The sequence below is a fragment of the Alternaria viburni genome (assembly GCF_023758015.1).
Source record: "Alternaria viburni strain BMP 2772 chromosome Unknown scaffold_10, whole genome shotgun sequence".
Taxonomy (NCBI): Eukaryota; Fungi; Ascomycota; class Dothideomycetes; order Pleosporales; family Pleosporaceae; genus Alternaria; species Alternaria viburni.
This window is the reverse complement of record NW_026055779.1, coordinates 741,718-755,649: the sequence shown is the minus strand read 5'-3', so window position 1 is coordinate 755,649 and position 13,932 is coordinate 741,718. Positions and strand designations below refer to the sequence as shown.

The 13,932-nt window shown below is 54.6% G+C and overlaps 6 protein-coding genes across 6 annotated transcripts; 4 read left to right on the top strand and 2 right to left on the bottom strand.

Moving 5' to 3' along the window:
• Positions 1 to 150: 150 nt before the first annotated feature.
• On the top strand, positions 151 to 1,474 carry J4E79_005518 (uncharacterized protein; the record flags this gene model as incomplete). The annotated part of the gene is made up of 4 exons (XM_049354396.1): positions 151 to 590; positions 644 to 1,025; positions 1,073 to 1,246; positions 1,292 to 1,474. 4 exons carry the CDS (start codon positions 151 to 153, stop codon positions 1,472 to 1,474), a joined length of 1,179 nt encoding a protein of 392 aa, XP_049211261.1.
• A 400-nt stretch (positions 1,475 to 1,874) lies between these two features.
• Positions 1,875 to 2,593, top strand: J4E79_005517 (uncharacterized protein; the record flags this gene model as incomplete). The annotated part of the gene is made up of 2 exons (XM_049354395.1): positions 1,875 to 2,041; positions 2,089 to 2,593. 2 exons carry the CDS (start codon positions 1,875 to 1,877, stop codon positions 2,591 to 2,593), a joined length of 672 nt encoding a protein of 223 aa, XP_049211260.1.
• An 809-nt stretch (positions 2,594 to 3,402) lies between these two features.
• J4E79_005516 (uncharacterized protein) lies at positions 3,403 to 5,356 on the top strand (the record flags this gene model as incomplete). Its single annotated transcript, XM_049354394.1, has 2 exons — positions 3,403 to 3,490; positions 3,537 to 5,356. 2 exons carry the CDS (start codon positions 3,403 to 3,405, stop codon positions 5,354 to 5,356), a joined length of 1,908 nt encoding a protein of 635 aa, XP_049211259.1.
• An 832-nt stretch (positions 5,357 to 6,188) lies between these two features.
• On the top strand, positions 6,189 to 8,591 carry J4E79_005515 (uncharacterized protein; the record flags this gene model as incomplete). The annotated part of the gene is made up of 4 exons (XM_049354393.1): positions 6,189 to 6,377; positions 6,430 to 7,033; positions 7,081 to 7,349; positions 7,398 to 8,591. The coding sequence occupies 4 exons, from the start codon at positions 6,189 to 6,191 to the stop codon at positions 8,589 to 8,591; spliced, it is 2,256 nt and encodes a 751-aa protein (XP_049211258.1).
• A 464-nt stretch (positions 8,592 to 9,055) lies between these two features.
• On the bottom strand, positions 9,056 to 11,673 carry J4E79_005514 (uncharacterized protein; the record flags this gene model as incomplete). Its single annotated transcript, XM_049354392.1, has 2 exons — positions 9,056 to 10,870; positions 10,918 to 11,673. The coding sequence occupies 2 exons, from the start codon at positions 11,671 to 11,673 to the stop codon at positions 9,056 to 9,058; spliced, it is 2,571 nt and encodes an 856-aa protein (XP_049211257.1).
• A 669-nt stretch (positions 11,674 to 12,342) lies between these two features.
• On the bottom strand, positions 12,343 to 13,915 carry J4E79_005513 (uncharacterized protein; the record flags this gene model as incomplete). Its single annotated transcript, XM_049354391.1, has 2 exons — positions 12,343 to 13,827; positions 13,877 to 13,915. The coding sequence occupies 2 exons, from the start codon at positions 13,913 to 13,915 to the stop codon at positions 12,343 to 12,345; spliced, it is 1,524 nt and encodes a 507-aa protein (XP_049211256.1).
• Positions 13,916 to 13,932: the final 17 nt, after the last annotated feature.

Sequence of the window (13,932 nt, the reverse complement as noted above, 5' to 3'; positions counted from 1 at the left end):
ATGCTTAAGCAGTCGTGGTCCGCTGAGTAGGCTGTTTGTTGTGCATTTGCTAGTACTTTCCTCGCTCTGGCACTGGTGTTGAGGCTCCACAGGCTTTGGGTTAGACTGTCCCTCATTCTTCGTTTAGTGTTGCTTTGACGTGCGTTCAGCATGACTACTCAAGGGCCCATGGCCCCAGGGCCGTCGATTACACGGGATTGGGCAGACGACCGCTCTGATGATCGTCTACACAGTGTTACGTCTGGTACGAGCGCCACGCCTTTGACCCAAGCGCAGACACAGCATTCGGCGCATTCTACCAACTCTGAACTCTCGGCCCATCGAACGTCGTCGAGCGCACAACGGAAGCGATCGGTCCTCGGCTTGCACCCTCAAGCACCCATCGACGAAGAGCATGACCACGGTGCGGCGTCGGAGTTGCTTTGGTCGCGTATAAGGACGGTGATGAGGGAGCCGTTCGCGGAGTTCTGGGGCACCGCTATAATGGTGATGTTCGGTGACGGAGCGGTTGCGCAGGTGTTACTTTCGACTGGACAGACGACTGCTCCAGGTGGTAACGGGTTCGGGCAGTATCAGTCGATCAACTGGGGGTGAGTCGATTGCTGATGTGTTGAAGACGGTAACGTGCGCTAACACCATCAAGTTGGGGCCTAGGTGTCATGCTCGGGCTGTACGTCGCAGGCGACTCGGGCGCATATCTCAATCCGGCGATTACTCTAAGCAACTGCATCTTCCGTCAGTTGCCGTGGCGGCGGTTCCCGATGTACTTCGCTGCACAGATGCTTGGTGGTTTCGTCGGGTCCGGGATCGTATACGCGAACTACATCAGCTCCATCGACTGGTTCGAGGGCGGGAAGATGCGAACAGTGCCCCCGGCTGAGAAGGCTACAGCAAACATCTTCTGCACCTATCCGCAGCCATTCCTTACCAAGGCCAACCAGTTCTTCTCGGAGTTCATCGCAAGTACACTGTTGATGTTCGTCATCTTCGCGTTGAAAGACCCGAGCAATAATGGTGTTCCGAAGGTACGGCCGCTAGAATGATCAGCAGGAATGTGCTGACCTTCCTCTAGTCCGACAAATGGTTCCCACTGTGCCTATTCTTCCTCATCTTCGGGCTGGGATCTTGCTTCGGCTGGCAGACTGGTTATGCGATCAATATCGCTCGTGACTTTAGCCCAAGACTGATGTCTTATGCGGTCGGGTATGGTCATGAGGTGTGGTCCGCTGGCGGCTACTACTTCTGGGTATGTCTTCTGATGGCGCTGATAGCTCTTGCTGACCATGTCTAGATCCCGATGGTGGCACCATTCCTTGGCTGCGCGTTTGGAGGATTCCTCTACGACATCTTCATCTACACGGGACCCAGTCCTATCAACTCGCCATGGCTTGGCTTGAAGCAGCTCACTCCCGGTAACGCGATGCGAGCGAGGAGAGAGCACCTAAGGAGAGAGAAAGAAGAGGGGATTGTATAACAGTCTGTTCTTTGCATCCGACCATGAGGCCTGGCAAGGTAGATATTCCATGAACAGAAACGCAGGCTCTGAAACAGCCAAGTTCCCTTTATTGAGGTATTACTTGTTCCTGATGTATATAGAAAGGTGATTGTAAGCCGAACTGAATAGCATCTCATCTGTTCAACAAGAGCGAAGACGTTTGCGAGTACGCGTGGAAAGAGCCTTCAGTCTTGCTTAGTCATTCACGCGTGTCGGTGTTGTCTGACGCCATTGTGCCCCGCTGATGCCCGCAAGCCGCTGTCAGGCGCCGCATACCAAACTTTGACTCACTCGCAACTACACACCACACGTCGAAATACTCGCGCACCACGTCCATCCACTTTGGAAACAAATACGATCTCGCATACCTCACAACACAATGGCGAAAAAGGGCGCGGCCGGCGGCGATGGAGGGGGCTCGAAGAAGGCACAAGGACAAGCCCGCAAGGCAGACGCCGCTGCATCGAAGCAGGCTGCAAAGAACCAACAAGCTGAGAAGGCAGAGGCAGAGGAATGGAACAAGGGCGCAAAGTCAAATGCAAAGGCGTACGTGCATCTCCGCCCCTACTTACACAGCAGCTAACATATCATAGCGAGGCCGCAGCAGAAAAGGCCGCTGAAGCAGCCCGTAAGAAGGCTGAGAAGGAAGCCCTGCTCCGTGAAGAGGAGGCTTCCCTGCCCTCCAAGCCCAAGGGCAAGAACCCCAAAGCCGAGAAGAAACCCCGCGGGGGCGGCATCGACTCAGCGCTCGGCTCCTTCGACGCGAAGCCTGGCGCGCTCAACGCCACCGGTATCGACAACGCCCTCGACGCTCTGGATATCACAGGCAACAGCCAGGACAAGGTGGACCGCCATCCCGAGAGGCGCTTCAAGGCCGCATACGCTGCGTTTGAGGAACGAAGACTGGACGAGATGAAGGACGAGAAGGGTCTGCGACGACAGCAGAAGATCGACCAAATCCGCAAGGAGTTCGAGAAGCACCCCGAAAACCCGTTCAACCAAGTCAACGCATCGTACAACATGACCAGAGAGGAGATCGCCGCTTTGCGCGAATCAGAGAAGGAGAAGAAGGAGAAGAGGCTTGTGGGGGTCAACTGAGTGGCTGTGTTACTTTCGCGTACTATTCATATATGGGGGCGTTCTGGGTAGACCTGGGACGAGACGCCTCAGCGCATGATCGCAAACGGGCCGAGGCATGAGTTGGGGGATTTGATTAAACTCCGCCTCATGAACGAGCCATGGGTCCGTAAGCTGACTTTCATTATTCAACACTCTTTCCTGTTGCTTATGGTTGTGATGATCCCCGCGCTCTTAGCACTAAGACGGCCCCTCTCGCCCCTCATTCGTGCGGGTAGTGTACCTCTAGCTGATCATCCGTAGCGTAAGAGATGGTCGTGCAGTCGGTCCTGGTGTTGGTCGTGAGAGCACTGCGACACGCGACGATCTTTTCTTAGCAGCCAAACAATAGCAAAGTAACAGCATGTCGGCACGGCCAGTGGACACAAGGGATTTGAGGAGGCCAAATAATGAAGGACAAGCCGCCCGGACGACCGTACAGTGGCGCCAAAATGGAGGCCCAAAAGCAGCGCAGCCGCCGGACCTGAAACATGCGTGCTAGTTAGCCATTGGCCGACACCAAATCTGTTCCTGCGTTTCGAAACGCCCGCTTACCCAATCCCTGCTGCACCCGCGCGCTCCTTCCCCGGCTGCCTTCACCGAAAGAAATATGGGTCCACGCGAGTTCGATCTTAGATAAGCCCTACTCCCGGCATTCACCATGCGTGCTTTGCTCTCCTTCACATTCTCCAGCCTCGGCGCTATACAGTCGTTCTTTTCTTCCCTTTTTCTCTTCCCGACTTCTTGTCGTTACCTTCTTTTGAACTCTACTCATTCGTTTCTCAACCAATATGAAGTACTTTACCACTACTGGAGCAGTGCTCCTCAGTGCCCTTACAGCGACCGCCGGCGGTATCAAGTTCGACCCCGAGGATGAAGGTGAGGACATTCGCAGCAACCGCGCTACAAAGCTAACCTTTAGAAGCGTCAATCCTCGCCGTCACTCGACAATATGCGTACGGACTGATGTCCATGTACCAGGGCAACGCCACAGGCACATCCATCGAGGGTGTCGGAGTCTGGCCCAAGCCCCACTACTGGTGGGAAGGTGGCGCCGCGTGGGGTGGCATGATCGAGTACAGCCAGTTCACCGGCGACGACTCACACGTCAAGACGCTCCAACAGGCATTGACCGCCAACTACGGCCCCGACAACGACTTCATCCTCTCCTACCGCAAAGGAGAAACTGGCAACGATGACCAGGCTTTCTGGGCGCTTGCCGTCATGAGCGCGGTCGAATACCAGTTCCCCGATCCCGCAGATGCGCCTGCGAGCTACCTCGAGGTCGTGACCAACGCTTTCGAGAATATTGTCGGACGCTGGGACGAGACAAGCTGCGGTGGAGGACTGAAGTGGCAGGTGTACCCTGAGAACAGCTACGGCTACAACTACAAGAACTCAATCTCCAACGGCTGCGCTTTCGCTCTCGGTGCGCGCCTTGCTCGCTACACTGGCGAGCAAAAGTACGCGGATTGGGCTGTCAAAATCTACGACTGGACAAAGAAGGTTGGACTTATCAGCGACCAGTACGAGGTGTTCGATGGCACAGACGACAAGACCAACTGCGCCACAGTCGCCGACAAGACCCAGTGGAGCTACAACAATGCCATGTATCTCCATGGATCGGCCTTCATGTACGACTACACCAACGGCGAGAGCACCTGGAAGGATCGTACTTCCGGCTTCCTGGATCATGCTGAAGTGCTGTTCTTCAGCCCTTACGAGAACGCCACAGACATCATGTACGAGTGGGCTTGCGAGACGGGCGAATCTGGCCGACACTGCAACCTCGATCAGCAATCGTTCAAGGCATACCTTTCCCGCTTCATTGCTAAGACTGCCATGGTCGCTCCTTTCACCAAGGACAAGATTGTGCCGTTGCTGAAGGCTTCCGCTGTCGGTGCCGCCAAGGCCTGCTCTGGAGGTACTGACGGCGTCACATGCGGCAGCAAGTGGTACACTGGAAGCTGGGACGGCACCTCTGGCGTCGGCCAGCAGCTGTCGGCCTTGGAGGTCACCCAGGCACTCTTGATGATCGAAAAGGGTACCCTGCCTGCAAAGGGCAACAGCGCGCCGAAGCCATCGAGCAGCCCTTCCACCAAGCCTAGCTCTACGCCGGCCCCATCATCTGCTCCTGCGACAAGCGACGCCGTTTCTTCAGCCACCTCTATGTCTAGTCAAGTCCCAGCTGCCAGCGAAGCTACTCCCTCCTCAAGCGCCACCAGCGAGACCCCTGCACCCAGCAAGGCCCCATCCACCGAGGCGCCTTCGAACGACAACCACAACATCGTTCCCAAGTTCCCGGAGGCTGATGAAGCTCCTGTCTCCACACAGGTTGTTTCATCAGTCGTCGTCGTAACAAGCACATCAGTCTCAAGCTCTCAACCCTCGGCCTCAGGCAAGCCTGCTAGTCAGTCCAACGGAGGCTCATCCAGCAGCTGCGCCCGCAGCGTGACTCGGACTGTGACTCTCGCTCGCTCCTCCGCGACAAGCAGCTGCACGCCCAGCGTGACCGAGACTGTCTACGTACCGGCAGCATCGGCAACCACGGGCCTCGTCGTAGACTCTTCGCCAGCTCCGGTTGTACCTCCTGTTACTACCACGTTGGTGTCGGCGCCAGCTGCTAATACCAGCTTGCCCAACCCGACATCTCCAGAGCAGTTCCTCGGCGCTGGCTCTGCCCTCACCGTCAGCACCTCTGTTGTCACCGTTTTGGTGGCAGCGATGGCCTTTGCTATGGTGTAAGCCTTAATCTGCACATTGTATCTTGTCTTCATCTTCTTTACTGTACATATATACCCTTCTTACTTTATAGACCACCATATTCCCGGGCCGCTTGACGGCACCCTCTGATAGATTGGAATGTATAATGGTCCTTTCATCTGACTATCCACATGTGTAATTTTGATTTTGACTCAGTCATCAATTCATGATTCCAATAGCGTAACAATGCAGGTAAACTTCTGCCATATGCCTTCATCGGTGTGGCGCATCCTCAGCCGTGACATTTGGTGGAGCGGGCTCAGCTGGCTGCTACCCCACTAGAAAAGGGCCGCCAACAATTAATGTGCGATGACATAGCAACCATCCCACTTCCCCGGCCCTATCTGCAACCCTCCACATATCCGAGCTCAACAACGAAAATAGCGCTGCGGATATGCGCTGCTGAAAGCTTGATTGCCTCACCAGAGCCAGCGCTCGTCGGGTATCGGCTATCCAGATCCGCGCAGACTCGGAACTTCCCTTTACTGTGGCCTGATGTTCTTCTTCTGCACGCGACCTACGTAGAGAAAGTGCTAGAACGTGAAGGTGCGTGACAACATGTCTGAGTCTGCGCTCTGATGCTAACGAGGAATAATACTGTAGCTTCCAACGCAGCTTCATCGTCAGCGACCCTGTTCCGCCGTGCGCGCATTTCGTGCCTCGTCACCCCTCGTTTCCTGTCGCATTCGCCATCGCGTCCGCGGACGGATACTCATCACCAGCCATAGGAGGCTACACCAACTTCGCCCTCCTGGCGGCGCATACCATATTCTTTACATCCGCCGGCAGCATAATCGTGGTTTAGGTAGCCGCCATGGCGACCCAGAAGAGAGATGCGAAGGGCAAGAAGCTCGCCGTCATGAATAAATACGTGTACGATGCCTTCTTGTGGACGTTCTCGATCCTGGTGGAGCTCTTCTTCCGAGAAGTGCATCCTAGGAGTAGTTGGAAGGTGCCAAAGGAAGGCCCCGTTATCTTCGTGTGCGCACCGCATGCGAACCAGGTAGGACATGTTGCGACGCTACTCTTCCAGGATGTATGCTGACAGATGGCAGTTTGTCGATCCCCTCATGTTGATGAGAGTCGTAAAGAAAGAATCCGACCGCCGAATCCAATTCCTAATCGCCGATAAATCGATGAAGCGCAAGTTCGTAGGCGCAATGGCTGGCTTGACAGGTGTCGTGCCTGTAGGAAGAGCCATGGACATGACGAAGCCTGCAGAGGGCAAGATATACCTCCCCGATCCCATCAACGACCCGACGCTTGTTCGCGGTGTGGGCACCAACTTTGAAGATAAGAAATTCCAGGTCGGCGGCTCCCTCGTACTGCCTAAAGTGGACAACAAGGCGGCGACCGCTGAGATACTCGAGATCAAGGGCCCGGAAGAGATCAGGCTGAAGCGTGGCTTCAAGGGAGGTGTTGCCATGCAGCAGATGACTGGGCGAAATGACATGACTAAGGACGGCACATTCGTGGACGGAGCCAATGCGAAGAAGGGTATCGCTGATGGTTACGAGGGGACGCCCTTCCAAGTTGCGCCCAAGCTCGACCAGACGGAGGTTTACGACGCGGTACATGCGGTTCTTCACCACGGTGGAAGCATCGGTATCTTCCCTGAGGGTGGTAGCCACGACAGAACTGATCTTCTTCCTCTGAAAGGTGAGTTATCGCACAGCTTGAATTTTCCATGTACTAACACCTTCCAGCTGGTGTTGCTATCATGGCGCTCGGTACAGTGCAAACGAAGCCTGACTGCAATCTGAACATCATCCCCGTCGGCATGAACTACTTCCACGCCCACAAATTCCGGTCAAGGGCCGTCATCGAGTTCGGTACCCCCATCCACGTCCCACCTGAGCTAGCCCAGAAGTTCGATGGCCCTGGCAGACGCGAGGCCATCGGCGAGATGCTGGAAACCATTCGTCAGGGTCTTATCTCCGTCACGGTCACAACACCCGACTACGACACACTCATGGTATGTGCAATACGAACCCATAGTCTTTCTCATTGCTGACCCTTCTAGGTCATCCAAGCTGTGCGCCGCCTCTACAACTCCAAAGGCACGAAGCTTCCTCTTCCCAGGATCGTGGAGCTTAATCGCCGCCTCGTCCAGGGTTACGAACGCTACAAAGACGACCCTCGCATTGTCGAACTCAAGAAGGAGGTCACCACTTACAATGGCAAGCTTAAGGCGCTCGGCCTCCGAGATCATCAGGTGCAATACGCCAAGATGCATCCTATCACGGCGTTTGGGCTTTTCTTCTACCGTCTTGGAAAGCTGCTCTTCCTGAGCATGCTCGTCCTTCCCGGAACTCTGCTCTTCAGCTTGGTCTTCATTGTCACTAAGGTTGTCTCGATCAAGAAGGCCAGAGAGGCACTTGCTGCATCAAACGTCAAGGTTCAAGCCAGAGATGTCATGGCTACGTGGAAGCTTCTCGTTGCCATGGCCGCCGCCCCAACAGCTTACGCCTGGTATGTTTGCTTGGGACTCTACTGGTACTCCTACAACCAATGCAACGGATACCTTCCTGCTGGCATTCAGAAGCGCTGGCTCATCATCCCCCAACTTGTCGTCTACGTCACCCTCACATACGGCGCTCTCCGATTCGGCGAAGTCGCCATGGACATCCTCAAGTCCCTCGGCCCCCTCTGGAAGATGATGAACCCCTTCTCCAACAACGAACTCGTCAAACTACAAGAGCGCCGTGAGAATCTCGCTCAGCGCGTGAACGACATCATCAACGAACTCGGACCGGAGATGTACGAGGACTTCCACTCCAAACGCATCGTCGAGGATCCCTTCGTCAAGCAAGAGCGTCCCAACACACCACCGCAAAAGTCGGACGAAGACGCGGAAAGAGAGGCAGGTCAGGATATTGAAACATACGATTACCCCGCTTCGCCCGGCTCCATCAACGAGATACCGCGCAACGAATCGTTCCACGACCTTGCCAACCAAGACTTCTTCTCTAGTCGACCGCAGACGCCGAAGAAGAGCCGTAGCAGGAATAGCAGCAGTGCGAACCTGGGCGGCTTCCAGCTCAAACCTTTTAGTACTATTGACGGCAACCTGGACGAGGTGAAGAGGAGGCTGACAGATGGTGTCAAGCAGCGGACGAGGAAAAGAAGGAGTAGTGGAGAAGGAAGTTGGGACGACGGTGAAGATGGTGAGGGCCTAACAATGGGAGGAAGGAAAGAGCGCTCGTATACCAAGTAGTTTTTGGTCGTCATCGTAGTTTGGATGAGCGGTGTGTCCGTTTTGCTTGTGCGTTAGTACTAAAGATACCACTTTCCTTTCTTCCCAGCGGTTGAAAATTGGATATGTTATGCATGAAATACGATTTGCTTGCTATGCTTACTTGTAATGCTATGCTGTGTTGTGGTTGTGGTTGTGCTATGCTAAGTGCTCTTGTAAATCATCGCTTGTACATCGTTCGCCCTGCCTACAAATATGCCTGAATCAATAGAAGAAAGAAGTTACGGATATCCCCATATCCAAAAAATGCCAAATCATGCAAACGCGCTGTGCCCAAAATCCAACCTTTCCTCCTGCAAAAGTGGTATCTTGCCTTCCCTTTCTTACCAATTCAAATCCAAATCATCGCCATCTTACCCCAGAATCAGTACGTGACACAAAGAAAACCTCCATAACCGGAGCGCGGTATCCACCCGTCCATCCATCTACCCAACGACAGCCTTCTGACTCAGTTTCTCCAAAAACCCACTGAGATCCTCCTTTTTAATCTCAATCACACACGCCTCGAAACTGTCCATTCTTACTCGTGCTCCCGTCTCCCTCACAACCTCTTGAAACGCGTTGCCGAATCGATTCCTGCCTGACCCCCTCTCCTCATCCTCATCTTCAGAATCCTCGGAGTCGTTATCCGAGGAATCGGATTCTTCGGCTTCGGACTCCGAGTCATCAGCAACCTCGTCTTCTTCAAGCCCAGCAGCTAGATTCCGCGCCACACGCGCTTTACGGCGGGATTCCCTCGCTTCAGCTTTTTGCGCCTGCCGCGCCTCTTTAGCTTTAAGTTTAGCCTCTCGTTTCTGAAGGCGTGATTTAGCAGATTCAGTTGCGCCGCCGCCGCCAAGGCCGACGACAACGTAGAGACCACGAGAGTCGTCGAGGCCAGCCATAACGAGCTCGCTGCCTTTGTTTTTGCCTTTTGTGCCGTTCAGTTCGACGATGGCTTCGGCGATCCAGAGGGCGAGTTTGGTGAGGGCGCCCGGGTGGGTGAAGAGTTGGACGTCGGGGCCTTCTTTTACGACGGCCATGCGGAAGGCGCGGAGGTGGCGGATTTGTTTCTTTTCGATTAGGGCGGTTCCGGTGCGGAGGATTGCGCGGTGTAGATGCTGGGCTGTGCTGATGTGCTCGACTAGGCGGTCGATGTCACCCAGGGCGTCGTAGGCGGTCCAGAAGCGGCTGGTGATGTGTTCTTGGGCGAGGTCTTGTTGTTCTTGCGTGGAGGAGGGCATCTCAGTGTGGTCGTTGGCTCCGACGAAGTTGGAGCTGTCGAGGGCGGATTGGTTGAGGTTCTTTGCGTCGCCGACTTCGAGGATGGCTCCTAGGATTACGCCGGCGTCGATGGCGGAGAGACATGCTTTCCAGCCCCAGCAGCGTACGAAACCCCATCCGTCTTTGGGGTCGCCTGTACCTGACTTTGGTGGTACGAGACCATCGAGACCATATTGTGGGGCGAACTTGAGGAGACGCTCTCGGAGGCCTCGCTTGAGTTCCATATCCATGTGCGTGTATCTTTGCTTGCACTCAGTGAGTGAAACACCCATCTTGGCGAGGAGTTTGGCAAGTCGCTTTTGCCCTGCATCACTCCAGATGTGTAGCTTGGCGGAGAGGTAGGGCGAGTGGAGCATACTTTCGTAGAGAGACCAGTGCCGGAGAAGGAGGAAGCGCGGTTCTGGGGAGAGGCGGATGGACTTGTCTGTTGCTGAGAGAGCGCTTGTGGGGATGACACCCCACACTTCGCCCATTGTTGCATTGCGAGACACACTCGAGGCGTCTGTGACAGGGTTCAGTCGCCGTACTTCGTCTCGAAGGACAGAGCGTATGTTCTCTCCGCGGTTGCCGTTCCATCCCGCCGAACCTCCTTGTGCTGAGAGGGGGTTCAAGCCAACACCGCTTCCTGTCCGCCCGTATAGTTCCAGACTGCTGACACCAACGATGGCATTCCATAGCAGATCATTGTCTTCGCGGCCGAGTTCCGATGCTAGGTTGTATACGAGAGAAGAGACGGGGTCTGAGTAGGAGGTACCGAGTCCGTAGTATTTGTCGAGCGTGGATGCGTACTTGTTCCGCTTCTTGATCAGCTGCCTTCGAAGGCTCTTTAACGACTTCTCTTTCTGTGCGGCTACTGATGGGGATGCGGAGCGGCTGCGGGAGTCTGAACGAGAAAAGTCGGAAGAGCCGCCTAGTTGTTGCGCTGCTAGTAGACCTCTTCGCCGTCTCGGTTCGGGTGACGATGGTATTGAGCCTCCCTGGGTCATGTTAGTATGGACTCCGTTTGAACGTCGATTATGCATACCGAATTACTCCTCCGTCTTTGTGCTGGCCGTTCGTCATCTGTCATGTCATCCTCAGAGTCGTCTTCCTCGCCCCAAGACTTCCTTTTCTTCGGTGCTTGTCCAGATGGCGGCTCCTCATCATCCTGGTCGTCCGAGTCATCGCTGATGTCGTCTTCTTCCCCCACCTCTGGCATCTCCTCAAGCCCAGCGTATGCTTCACGCTCTGCCTGTAGTTCTTCGTCGATGTCACCGTCGTCAAAGACTATGATTCCACCTCGTGACGACTGGTATGACTGCGTGATCTTGCCCTTGTCCACCCCCGCTTGTCTCCGCACAAACTCTCCCGTTGCGGGGTCCTGACTTATGGGGGCGGCAAAAACGTTGGTCAGATTCCACGGCCGTCTCGCGTCCAAGAGCCAGACCTCGACATCGCCAGTGCCACCCTCGCCATCCTCATCCACATCGAGGCCTAGTATCTCCTCCATGTCCACCATGCCTCCGACGCCCAAACATATTACGACGCCTCCACTTCCGCCGTCTGTCGTCCGCATGGGCCGTACCAGCTCTTCTGCCGCCCGTGATAGGTCGCCATATCCGGCTATCGGTTGGATCTTGTGTTGTATGTAGTCGCGCTTCAATAACGCGGTGAGGATTCGGCAGGCACAAAGCGCGTCTGGTTCGAGGGCGACGAGGAGTAAAACGGGCGGTGCGGCGGCATGTGTGCGTTTTATGAGGTTCTGGTATAGGTGGGCTATCAGATTTCGCGGAAGGTACATGGCGGCGGCGGTAGAGTGGTTTGCCCTGCGTGCGGGTGTCGAGAAAACGCGCTGCGAGACGCGTCGGGAGGATTTGAGAGGGGCTGGTGGGGCGGCGTGAAGCTTATGGTATGCTCTGCATTTGCATGGAGAATAATAGAAGACGTGATTAAAATAAAGAGTACGGCAGAAGGGCAATTGGCATGCGTGGGTGCGGGTGCTTGCACAGCTCGTAGGCGTGTGGTATCGAGGATGGCCGAGACGCGTTCGGCGCTAGCCGCGGAAATGGCTTCGCTCGGACGCGCCTCTGACGTGAACATTCACCCTCATCTCGATTCCGATCGCGACTCATCTCCTACATCAATAGTCCTATCGTTATCTCATCACGCTATACTGAGCACAGAGCTACGAATTGGTTCGGATGATCCGCTCTCGATTCCTGTCTACCTTTCCTCCCTGTGTCCTCCACCGTTCGGAAGCACACCTAGTCTTTCAACCGCAATAAGTCGGGAATGGCTCTCGTATACAGAATGGCATTTTCGCTTCCCATATCATTCTCTTTAGCCCAACGCATTCAAGAGACCGATTGCTGACAAGTCTTCATGTCAGTGGACGCAGAATCTCTTTTCATTTCCTGATGAATGATCGGACAAACGTTATCGGCTCTGCAGCATTGCTGGATATTGGCCTCTAACATGGCTCGAGCTGGACGAGCGAAGGAACGATCTCGTACCATTCTTCGAGATGGTTTCCGTTGGCATCGCCCCATTTGGTAAGACCAGGATTGACAACGAACGCAACGACTCCTTCGCGAATGTCATGCCCATTTCGATCAGGTACTGCAGACATACCGTCTGGTTCGAACCGCTCTCCGATATCTGGATAGGTGACCTGAAGGCGGCACCGCTGAAGTGACAGGTTCATAGCCAAAGTGGATGCTTGGTTGACAATGTCAGAAATCTGCACGAGGTCCGCTTTTGGGGAGATTGCCTCAAGATTTCCTTTGATTGTGTTGACAGTAGCCGCGCGCATTTCGAGCACTGATTCTTGCAGGTCTCCGATTACCCTATTTGCGTGCCAGTTCTTTCCCCCAGTCTGGCCTTCAGCAACAGTTTCTCGGCCGATCTGTTTCAACAAGTTCTTGACTGTATTGAGTCGCCAGGCTTCGCTGTCTGGGGATGGATCCGGCCATTCTTCACCGTGTTCCTCTCCGAAAATGCAGGTCCAGGCGACATCGAGATTTTTAGCGATCTTCCCGAAGAACGTGAAAGGGTTCAAGAAGACGTAGCTTATGAGGGCACACCAGATCCAAGCCTCGACGTAAGCCTTCTTACGTGCGCGGGTATTCCATTGATGCTTGCCTACTTTTTCCAGGAATTCCGAAGGCTGAAGGATCTCCAGTACATCCACACCCTGTGCCGGTACGACTGAACGGCCTAGTGATCTGATGGACGACGCAAGGGCGTGGAAATCTCGAGAGAACGTCTCGTCCGAAACGGCTTGGACTTTCGAGACGTTGGCAAGCATTTCTTTCTGTAGCGCGCGCATCTGCACATGAATCTTCTGAGTCTCACTTTGAGAAATTCCTAGATTCTGAACCAAGTCTTGGAGCTCGGCCTGCCGAGTGATGTTCTGCTCCTCTAGCGATAGACACTGGATCTGTGAAGCCACGAGCTCGTCCCTCGTGTCTTGTATCTGGAGGCTCATGCTGTGTAGATGGTGGTGTAGGTCTTCAGTTTGTAGTGCGTCGTCGAGAAGAAGCCTCCTGATGGTGTTGACAGAGGATTCTGTGAACTCGTCGAACGCTAGATGCTTTGACTCTGCATAGGGTCGAATAGCCACGTCGACGACGTGATCATATCTATACTTCCAGTATTCCCCGAACGATTCCAACTGGTGGCATTCCTCTTTCAGCCCCTCAACCATCTCTTTCATATGTACATTTTCTTTGCGCAGCTCTGCGCTATTCTCGTCCTCGTGCCGAGTCAGAGCCCTTCCCACAAACACCGGTGTGTCTTCGTGGTTGGCGGTGCAGCTCCCAGAGGACCTTGCCGATCCTGTCACCCTCTTCCTGGTATCGGTAGGATCCTCACTCGAGGCTTGACTGTTGCGATTGCGGCGGAATTCGGGAGGCGTCGATGGATCATCTGCGCCGTCCATGACGGGGGACATAGACTGATCGTAAGTGTGAGAGAAGGCTATAGCAGGTCGGTAATGTGCTTACATTTTTGGGGTTGTAGGTGCTATCGTCTTCGTCGTCCATTGCTATTTCTTGTGTGG